The sequence below is a fragment of the Diuraphis noxia genome, unplaced genomic scaffold (assembly GCF_037042655.1).
Source record: "Diuraphis noxia isolate RWA-SAM2 unplaced genomic scaffold, SU_Dnox_SAM2 contig0002, whole genome shotgun sequence".
Taxonomy (NCBI): Eukaryota; Metazoa; Arthropoda; class Insecta; order Hemiptera; family Aphididae; genus Diuraphis; species Diuraphis noxia.
Window position 1 is genome coordinate 11,953,438 of NW_028301712.1, and position 12,139 is coordinate 11,965,576.

The following is a 12,139-nucleotide window of genomic DNA, read 5'->3' on the forward strand; positions in this document are numbered from 1 at the left end:
TATATATAATTAAACAGTGGACATTTTTGTAAAATTCCTTTAAGTAATATTTATTTTTTATAATATAGATGTAAATATTTTAAATTTAAAACAAGTTATTTATAATATAAGTATATACAATATACATATAATTTAGCATACCTACGTCCTACATAGATAGTTAAAATATTTATTTTTTTTTTTTAATTGTGTTGAAAAGTCTTCAACTTTAACAGAGATCATTATAGCCTATAATTTTAACAATATTATAATTATTATTTTTAACATGGTTTCTGAATTACAGTATAGTGTGCAGGACACTCGTCAAATTTTAAATAACCATTAAAAATTAAATATTTAAATAGATTATTTGAGATTTTGAGATTTTATAAGTTTTACGGTAAAAACAACATCTATCATAATTCTTATTGGACAATTTATCTTATATGTATATTTATAAAAAAAATAAATACTTAAAACATTTAAAAAGTATATAGTATGTATTGGAAGTCTCAGTCACCCATTACTTTTGTATACTTTAATAATTAATTATCACAGTAATATATAAATATATATATATATATATATATATATACTATATAAATATAGTTTGTGTACCGTTAAGTCTTTATTAGTATTTTAAGTACGTCGATATACAACTAAAGTCGTTGTTGCTAAGAATAACGAGTATGTCATATATGTTGGTAGCTTTTTGTCTTTATGCTTATAATTGTTTGTTTAAGAAAACTAATGATTATTATAATTCTTATAATTCTTATAAAGATGTCACATATGACATGTTTAAAGTATCGACTGTTAGTGAAGTATGAGAATCTGTATTATACTTACTACACTTAAAATAATGATAACATTTATAACATACAAAACTAAAAAAATCCATATTATACATATAGGTATGTATAGTATACTATCACTTTGAATATTTTAGACACTCCATCATAACTTAATATGATAATTAGGGTATATTTTTATTATGACGAGGTAAATATTAATATCAGGCTTGAAAACTTAAGTTGGTTCAAGAGTCTTAAATTTATTATCAAATTATTCTTGTAACTCATAAAAATAATAACTAAAACTAAAATCTAAAAAGTTATATTCTATTAAATCACTTACAGATCTTCCAAAAGGGTCAGTCGGTTAAATACATGTTCATCTATCTCCGTAATGTTGTTACTGGCCACATCTCTAAAAACAAAACAGTTCATATTTAAATCATCAACATTTTCAATATAGAACAAATTAAAGTTTTTTTCACTGAAATAATTATTAACTATTTAATTGAATTTATTGATTTGGAATGGAAATTAAATTAATATCCTTAGTCAAAGTTTCAACAAAATCCATTTTAAAATATCATTTACAAAATGAACGATAATATCATCATTGAACTTTTTCGCATTTAAAGGCGTTAATCTTTTAGTGCACACTCATCCATTTAATTTTCCGAAGTTCTTGGGTAAATAATACAAAACACATTCAAAACAGTAAGCAAATAATATATTTATATTTTAACGAAAAAGTAGTGTTTCTGTTTTATTTAAATTACATTTCTAAACACACGGGTTATCTTATAAATTCTGCAAGAATGTAGAAATTGTTTTATTTATTATCACTCTAAACATTATTTTTTATCGACTAAAGCGTTTACTTGTAATAGTTGTAATACAATGATTGCTATTTTAAATGTTCAAATCTTACTATTGTAATATAATTTAAGCCAGATGATACGACATTAAGTATTGTTTGTATGCAGTAAGAAAGAAAAATGTCATTAAGTAGACGTTTAAAAACACTCAAGAGGATTTTCTTACGTGAATATTTGATTTGATTTTTTTCGATTTTGTCCATCATGTGAATTATAGTATCGTACATTAAAATCCGTGTGCTACTCTAGGTATAAAAAACAATTCAATAATAATAGAGTTCAAATAAATCCATCACCGGGTGTGTTTTAACGCGCCTGAAAAAACTTATTGAAAAGTTACCAAACACACACACCCAATCACAATAGTCTGTCAAAGCATTTCTCCCGGGTATATGTCACGCCGAGACATTGGTGGGAAGAAAAGATGGGGACGGTTTGCTGAATAAAATTTCTTGCCAGTGACACAATCCAAATATCTGGTCGAAAAAATTGAATACATTTTTCAACACATAGTTCAATAACCCTCAAAGAGACTCGACGTCAAAACTAAGTCGCTGCAGAGATGAATTATAGTGGGCTTACAAAAAAAAGAAAAGAAAAAGAAACGAAGCTATTAATCATCAGCGGATAATCCTCGAGCTCCAGTACTATAAAAACAACGCGTTATCATTTTCTTTATTTCCCTTCAAAACAATAAACGATAATCGACCAATTTTTATATATACGCCTGGAGCATCCAAATACGATGATAAATTCGAAAACCACTCAAACCAGTATGCTTTGCACTAACGACTGAAAGAAAAAGGGTGCAAAATTAAAAAATAATAATAATAATACTAAGAAAGAAATAAATTATTGTTTGACGGTTTGGTGGGGTAAGTGGAGAGAATCGCAATTTTTCAGCTTAAGTACAAAACCTGGTTTAGGGTGAGAGTTTTGGCTTACACAAGGTTTAATGTCTCTGTTTTATTCGGTCTATGTCATTAACAACAAAAACAACAGGGCCAGCCCATTATTTGTAGCTATCAGTGTGTGAATGATTAACTGTTTCGTTGTAGTGACCTATCGTCTGAAGACTATATCTAAGCTGTTATTACAATATTAGATTAAAATAGTGAAACTTTCAGAAATGGATTGGTTTAAATATCCAAAAAATATTTTTACTTCTATGTGTGCACATTCAACATGCATAATATTACATAATATTAAGTATTTAGTAGCAGAATTTATATTTCACATTCGCTTTTTAGATGAAACCAAATTAATGGAATTATTAAAATGTTGAATTGTAATGTCTTTGAACTATCTTCCTTCCAATATAATTATATCAAAATGATACGGACAAATGTATATCCATTTCTCTCACATATTGTATACACTTACCTTTCTAAGTTCTGATATGGAAAAAAAACATAAAAATGTTCGTAATAATAATCACGGCATAATACTAAACATCAAGTTTCTAAAAAAAGTGCTGACGGATCGTTTTAAACAACATTATTAAAAATATATTAAACAAATATATCAAGGAAGTCATCACTCATCAGATTTTCCAGTTGAATAGTTATTTGCTCATCCTCAGATATTTTTATGTCCTTACGGCTGATAACATTCGCTGTGAATATTCAACGCTGAATGCAGATACAATTACACAAAATAATTATATATAAGGTGAATTAATATTAACCGCGTTACCAATATCACAAAAATTAAAAGTATCTATTCCGTTGAGTACCAACAAAGAATTTATAATGTTGAAGAGAAAATAGAAATTTATTTTGTAAAGTTCATTATTTTTATTTTTATCATTATTTTGTGTAATCAAATTAAAAGTCGGTTTGATTCAGTTCAGTATTCGTAAATGAGATAAATCACTATTTAATTTTTAATTAATTATCTTACATTTTCTAATTTTAAAACCTATAAATATTTTCATTATGTTTTTAATACTCGTAACAGCTTTTAATTTAATATTATTATCAAATTAATATTAATGTATTGACCAGTATTAAAACAGTTCAACGTGTTTGAATTTTACATGAATAAAAATAATTTTTAATTAATTTCTTAATATTATGATGAACACTATATTGTATATTTAAGTAAATAAAGTGTATCCAAATATTTATTTTTATTTTTATTTTGGCTCTTTAACAATGAACTTGACTGATGGAAATGTTGATGAAGTATACGCCCATTTAATTGTTGAATGTCATTTAAATAATCCGAGTCATTTGTATGGCTATGATATGGTTTTAGGGCCAACTGTTTAAATCTAAATATTTCTTTGGGGGGCGTGGATAAAATAACATTCTAAGTTTTTACACCAAAAATAATAATTGTAAGTATGAATCATGAAAGCGACTGTATAAAGGAAAATGAGATTTGGCCTACCACTGTGTTCGAAAAAAAAACTGTTATGTGCGTTTGACCTTATTGCAATATTCAAATATTCTCTTATTCGCGCAATTAACAAATTAATTAGATTTATGAATAAGTAAGATGTAATTCTAAGTTAGATTATTTAATTTGTACGATTTGTTTGAGATAGGCAAATACGTATAATATAGTGAGAATCGTTTTCCAAGTTTAGTTAACAAAAATAAAGACATCATATATGTCAATAACATTCCATAGTTTTATTTTAAATAATGTATGCAAATATTTACATCATACATAAAATATGTTTACAAGTTGTGTGTATTTTATAGTTATAAGTCATAACATAAAAACACAGGTATTGATTTAAAGCAAAATGTATTTTAATGAAGTTATGTATGAATAAAAAAACACGTACGGCAATAAATAAAATCGTAAAAAATGGGTCATACTCAAAAAAAAAGTGGTCTAACATATTAATCAGACATATTTATCGTTAATTTTCATCCAACGATTAAAAAAGAAAAAAGAAAAAAACTCACTAATAACCTGTACAGACATTTGCTCACAACAAACCTTATGATGAAATATTTATTTATTTTACGTTACTTGGGGTAACCTATTATTAGACGATCGATGCCATATTATATCATTTTCATTTTATTGGGTTATGGTTGGTAGCATAATTAGAGGTATGTTCTCGGTAAAAAAAAAAAAAAAAAACTGTGGAAAAAATAAATTTATAAATTTGATAAAAATTAAAAACTAAACCAGTGACTCGAAATGCGTTGGATTCGGTATGATATCCGACTTTTCAACCACGTGCGATAGTGGAGTCGGCTAATTTCCTGGGTGAACTTCCCTTTCGGAAAGTTCTCGTAACGTCTCGCGGTGGCGTCGGATGCAGCAGGTATTTAGGGTTCATCGTAGTATTACCGAAAGTGTTCCGGTGAGGAGTTAGTTTCGGTGGTGGTGGTGATGGTGGTTGTCGTGTCCGGAGTGGGCGTGAGGGAAACACTCGGAAACCGATGACGACGACGACGGCGGTGGTGGTGGTGGTGGCGGTGGCAACAAAGTCGGACGTAGTGTCGAGAGTGGTAGGAAAATGAATTACGACCGCAGATAACTGTGGCGGACTTGGGTAATAATTACTTCGTAATGAGAGCCGGCGGCTGCTGAGACTAAATATTATTGCACACGAACGTTGGTCGACGCACCACGATGTAATTGATATTTACGACGAACGGTACTACACTGACGCGTGTATTGGCGTAGTAAATCGTTTTGCGTTTTCGGGAGACCGCTAATCGCCGCGGTTACTGTCAACATGACTGGCGGGTAAGAGAAGCGGGAAAGGATATGTGAAGCGGCCACAAAAATCTTTTCTGCACACAAACACACGCGAGCCCGACAAAACCGAAAGTTAGTTTAACTGATAGGTAAACGGAGTGAATGTGGGGGTGGAGGGAAATTTTGGTGATAGTGGGTGTGTGTGTGTGTGAGAGAGAGAGAAGAGTAGGGGGCGTCCAACCATCCACACCTACCCATAAGCCTTTGGAGGACAACACGACCATAAATCTGTCTCACGCAAAAGCGTTAAATCCAATTAAGGGCGTTTTCCATTAAGATTATTCGGAGAGCCAACGACCTCGCCGCAAAACCACTGCACACAAATATACGTATACATAGATTTTATGTAACGATAAGTGTCCGCAAACTGAGAAAAACGGTAGTCGTCGTCATCGTTGCGGAATACGTGGAGGAAAGAAGAAAACAAAAAAAAAAAAAATAAAGAAACAAAGAAACAAAAAAAAAAACAAAAAGAATTTTATTTGTTTAATTCTACGCTGTGACGCAAACAACAGAGGCAACGAGTATTTCTCCAATATCTTTCTCCTTTTTCTTTTCCGTCCCTTTTATCCGTCGCTATCTCTTTCGCTCCGTGTGTCAACTCCCTTAGTTTTCGTAGTAAATCATCCGGGCAAGTTACACTATTTTTAATTTCCGGCCACAGAGACATGACACACACACACTCAACTATGTGCATGTGTGTACGGACATAGCCCAATATATACATAATTAGACGGAGATAACTTCAGAGAAGTTAAATGGGCTGGAACGGTAAGGTATAGGTGTATAGTGCCAAATATCAGGTAACACGATATTATAATATTATTGTTGTAATGTCATTAAAAATACATCAATCAACCCACAATTATACCTACCTAGGTACGAAACTAATTCAAACACTCATGAGACGAGTAATTTTTAATCTTCAGGTAAATACACTAACAGTTTAATGTATATGGGCGTACGGGCGCACATGTATGAGGTGGTTTAGGGAGGATGAAAAAAAAACAAGAGAGACTATATACTATTGTCTTTTTGGTGAATTTCCGGTCCGTTGAAATATTTAAAAGGTTCTTTTCCGCATCACCCCCACGATCCATAAACCAGCCGCTTTGGTTAAATTGCTCGGGATGTAATCTTATTTTGAGCTGGTGGGCCAGATATAATTTTTTTTTACTTATTTTTTTCTTCTTTTCCGCATATATTCTGCCACTAAAGCATATTTATTTTTTTGTATGGTAAACAAACAATTTTTTTTTATTATGCTTGGCAACCACCAAAATTGTACGTGCATCCTGAACAATATCGTTTTTCAGTACCTCTACCTATCATTTTACAATATATTTTTATTTTTTATTTTTATTTTTTTACAGTTTTTGACACGCCCATATTCACCCTTTTCAACAGTAACTAAAAAATAATATAATATTTAGTGTATTATATTTTTAGTATATTTTTTTAATTAAAAACTTACCAATCTATTAAATACGAGCTAAATAAAATTTTAAATAACAGCAAGCAGTTACAATAATCTATTTATAATCGTAATGCAAATAAAATTATTTTGTATAATATTACCTAACCTATGACAGAATTTCATGCTCCGTCAATATGTCTCGATAAAATAATAAATTATTACTCCTGACGACAGAATGATTTTAAACAGTTTTTAAAGTTATCTGAAATAATGACTTGTCATTTTAAATACAATTTATAAATCTACAGTTGTTATACTACGTTACATATCAAATATTTTAAGTTTCCGAAAACATCTGTAACAGCAATAAATTTATTAACAGACGGGAGTATTATATATAATATTCAAACTTCTTAATACTTAAGTAAACAGAGTGGAATTTGAAAAACCATTGGTAGTCATATTAGAACATAGCATTTGATTGTATTGCATAGCATTTATAAGAAATATTTCACTTGTAAACATTCTTTGAATTAACATGATTTTGTTGACCCGCAAAAATATCGATTTTACACTGTAGTGCAATAAATGTAATCAAATAATCTCATACGTGTAGAAATTAAATTTAATAATAATAGAAGCATTATACAGCCGATTAAATAAACACATATGTGTTAGATATAATATTTTGGTATGAAAAAACCTTTTATAGGATCATTTTATGAATACCATTTAAAATGAAAACCCATTAAGTATTAAAATACAATTAACCTAAATCAACTGTAATTTATTTTAAGTTATACTGAATCGATAAACACTAAACACTTTAGCCACACTAAATTTCTATTTTCATACACTATCCCAATCTCCAAACATCAAAACAAATGATTTATTTTCACCAAATAGTATATTTGTAATAAAAATATAAACGACCCATCGACTTATTTAATAAAATTGTATTTTTTTACGAGCGATTCTGTAAATAGCTATAAGGGAAATATTCACATAAGCCTCCACATGATTATCTATAATCTGCCCAGCAATCAGATGGATTATCATATTATTATGTACGTTTTTCTACGTAATATAACACACATGGTACATGATATTTTGGAACAACTTTGTTATAAATTACGTTTTTAGGTCAACTGAGTTATACTGTCGAGATTGAACGGCAGTTATACAACAATAGTTTTTTGTTAGTTGTCAAGAAAAAATAAAATAAATACGTATACGAGAGTGAATAAATAATACATATTACACAATTCGTTTTGTACGATCTGTGACGTTAGGTTTTACAACCGTTGATATATTATTGTATGAATTTAATATTACCCGCCATTTATGAGTATCATTTATATTATATAGGAATTACATATTTATTGTAATAATACGTCTGTTTAGCTAAATAAGACATCGGATGGTATGCATTTTCTATAAATCCGAAATTTATTAAATATTAATTTTAACCCATTTTACATTTAAGTATATGATGTAAGTAGATTATAACAATATTTGTATTCTGTTTGTGTAGATCACATTGTCTACTAATATTTATGAATAAATAAATAATGTATAATCAATTACAGAAAACACATTTATATGTTATCTAATTTAACATTATGTAAATTATGGACTGTATATTAATCGATATTGTACCGTAGCATTCATATAATATGTATCAAATAATAAACATGTCGTATAAAATAATTATAAACGTATTTAAAATTGTATTTAATATAGATATACACTCATTGAAAACACCTCTAAAACACAATTATTTTTTGTACAAAATTTGAACACGTAATACAATTTTTGGCTTTCATAATACACGAAGATTAATTGTCCAGCTTTAATTGACATGAATTATATTAAACACCAATAAATTTAAATGAGTTAGGATACTCGCGTTTTATAATTAACTGCTCCATAAAAGCCAGTTTTTAATATCAATGCATTTTTTTTTTTTTTTTAACAAATGATTAAATATATATAATTTTTCTTTGTTAAAATAAAATTATATGGATGATCCTGCAGAATAGATATCTTATAAATTTATTGATCACAATATATAAATACATAGCTGCCTCTTAGATTATTATAGTGATGGCTAATAAATAAACCTGCTTGGCCAAAAAATTTGTTTACCAATTAAATTATTTTTGCTAACTTATGTGTCAATTAAACATTCTCATTTACTATGTCTTTACTTTTATAAGTCTTTATAACCTATTAAATCTGACACTATTTCCGCATACTTTTTTAATAATAATAGATTTTATAGGTTATATATTAAGGTGGTTCTTATGACACTCCTACTAATACGAGCTATAATATAAAAATCCATAATATCTTCAAATTTTTTATCGTTGTTTTTCGTCACCATCTTGCGGGCACTTTAAACGTGCACCTATTATAATAAATACAATATATACAGTATATACAGTATATACTAACTATATAGATTATATGTCTTGCTTTGAAACCCCTGTAGGTATCTAATTTAATGTAGTTGAATTATGTAAGTTTATTAGTTTATATCCACATCTTATGTAATAGCAATGCATTTTTAACTTACCTATCTATTATAATATTAATCACAGTGATATATGTAAAATGTGTATTCATACGACATGATTTAACTTCGTTTTATTCATATTAATGATAAAATGAATAAAAGGTTATTTAAGTTTGTTTAATAAATAACTTAACTACACGTTTACGCCCATGTTGATTATTTTAATACAATTATATAGGTACCTATTACTATCATGATACAATAAATGTCAAACTTTACTGACAACTGTGTAGTTTAAATATTGATAAAATAATTATCCACTTATACTATTATAATATATACCTACCTATATTTATAGTTTATCATATAACAGTTGTAGTTTGAAAGTTATGCAATATCAGTTTATTTAATTTGTACGTTAGACGAACTATTAATTATTATTATTATTATTTTTTTTTAATAAATATAGAATACATAGTACAAAATACTAAATGAATTGAAAATATTATAAAGAATAATACACATCATTTGACATCACTCTATATTCTGAAAACAAACATCATTAAAAGAAAACTATTTGTGAAATAAATTTGTTAATTACCTTGTTCTCTTCGCCTACTTAAAGCTTGTTTAGGTATACTTCAACTATGATGTTAAATTGAAATTAAGGTGAATTTTACTTAGCGACTGTAACATGAAATGCTTATTCAACCAAAAACAATTATTCCAGATTTAAAATAATATCATCAGTTGTAAATCTAACTAAAAATGAGTTTTAAACAGTTTTATATAATATTTAATGATATTTTAATTTCAACGCCTCAATTTTTATTGCTCGATAATATATTTTTAAATATTACTGTACTTATTTATTTACAAAACAATAATGTATAGAAATATTTTAATTACGTTTTCCATTGGCAAGTGCTACAAAATAAATAAAAGTTATAATCATTTTTAAATATTAAATATTATTTAGTAATTATAAATAGTCATTTTTGTTACAATTGAGGCTGTAATACGAGTTATATTAAACAAAAACATATAACCGGTGACATCATGAAAATGTTGTTATGATAAAAAAGTTTTCAACAATACAAAACCGAGCTATACATAACATCACTTATCTCTTTTTGCATACAATTGTTTTAATTGAACACATTGCTATTACTTAAAATCGAGTATACGATTTACTTGGCACTAAAATAGTCAACAAAAAAGTAGTTTTTGATAAATAGATTGGGACGAATTTAACGGAAAACAAATATTACGAAGTCAATAAAATAAAAAATAAATAAACAGAGAGATAATATGAACATAGTCGATGTTGAAATTATTCACGTTTAAACTTGTATTTTAAACCATTCTAGTTCTGGACATTTATATCTATTGTAATATATTACCCTGTATTATTTGACAAAATTCGAGTAAAAAGAACAAAAAAAAATCAAAAGAACAAATAATTATTTAACCATGGTTTGTTCGCTTCTGACACGGAAGTACAACGCATGTACAACAAAAATCGAATATGAAACCACGTTAATCATTATTATTCAGCTCGATGGTATAGACAGGTCGATCGATCACACACGAAATATGTGTGTATATAAAATAATACATAATGTATGAGCGCATGCGCAAACATATTAAAATGGTATGCGCGTATATAAACCGTATAAGTACAAAACATAATAATAATATATTATAATATACGCCCAGGCGGTCGGAACCGTCCTGGATAACTGGACAAGTACCGTAAAATGACTATCTATGAGAGCAAAACACACATGGTGTACACACAATAACAATTACAATATTGTGTAAGATAAACAACCAAAAAAAAGGCACATAGTCAGCGACTCGTACGGTCCAGTTGGCAAAATTCGACTGCCAAATTGTTTTTCACCTACCTTGTACCTGCACGGTATACTTTCGCTACGCTTACCAACTATTTCATTAGGTACTTACCGATACGAAACATCTAATATTAATATTAATTATGTATATCAATCAGTGTATAAATATCTAATATATTATTGCAATTATTAACGACACGTCCCACATATCACATATTATGATATGCATTGTTTGGATCTTATATATCAATGAGTTCTTGAATTAAGGGGGTACGATTTATGCTTTAAAAAAAATCTTATGATGTATCCCTTATAAAAGTTATGATTATTACGTCCTTATCAACAAGGCATTTAAATATTCCAGATAGAAAATTGAATTTTTTTTATATTTTTGCTTCTCCTTTCTAAGTTTTTCTCGATTCAAGCACTGATATAAATAATTGCATAGTTGCATAAATATTTCATGATGTTGTAAATCATAACGCAGAATACCTAGTAAACAAATATAAAATTTTATTTTGGGTTTATTCTGTATGTTCGGGAGATTTTAAGCACCTATTGGTTCCATAGTTCGAAATAAATTAAACTGTTGTTTTTTATATTATGTATACGACAATAACTGTAAAGTTAAATTTATGGATAAAATGCATTTATATTTTATTTATTTAATGACCATCGAATATTTTACGATAGTAATGACCACTTTTCAAAATCCGAAAATATAGGAAGTACAAAGTCTCCTAAATCCTTAAAGTCAAAAATAAATAAATACATATCCCGCTCGAAAGCGTCATCGCGTGTTTGTTTTCACCCAATTTATGCAACATTATAATAGTAATAATATACGAACGACTCCATCTCTGCTAATGTAATATATTATATTATTATACAGAGCCAAGTGAGGTTTTTTTTATAGTTTGCAGTTCCCTCTTTTTAGGGGTAGCTGTTTTCTGCCGTCACACATGCGATAT

The 12,139-nt window shown here is 28.2% G+C and overlaps 1 protein-coding gene across 1 annotated transcript in view; it reads right to left on the reverse strand.

The window, feature by feature from the left end:
* The window catches only part of rk (G-protein coupled receptor rickets), a 92,123-nt gene that overhangs the window by 32,704 nt on the left and 47,280 nt on the right, over positions 1–12,139 (reverse strand). The window contains exon 3 of the mRNA XM_089219386.1: positions 1,117–1,188. Within this exon, the coding sequence (XP_089075512.1) occupies positions 1,117–1,188 (72 nt within the window). The remainder of the gene's footprint in view (positions 1–1,116; positions 1,189–12,139) is intronic.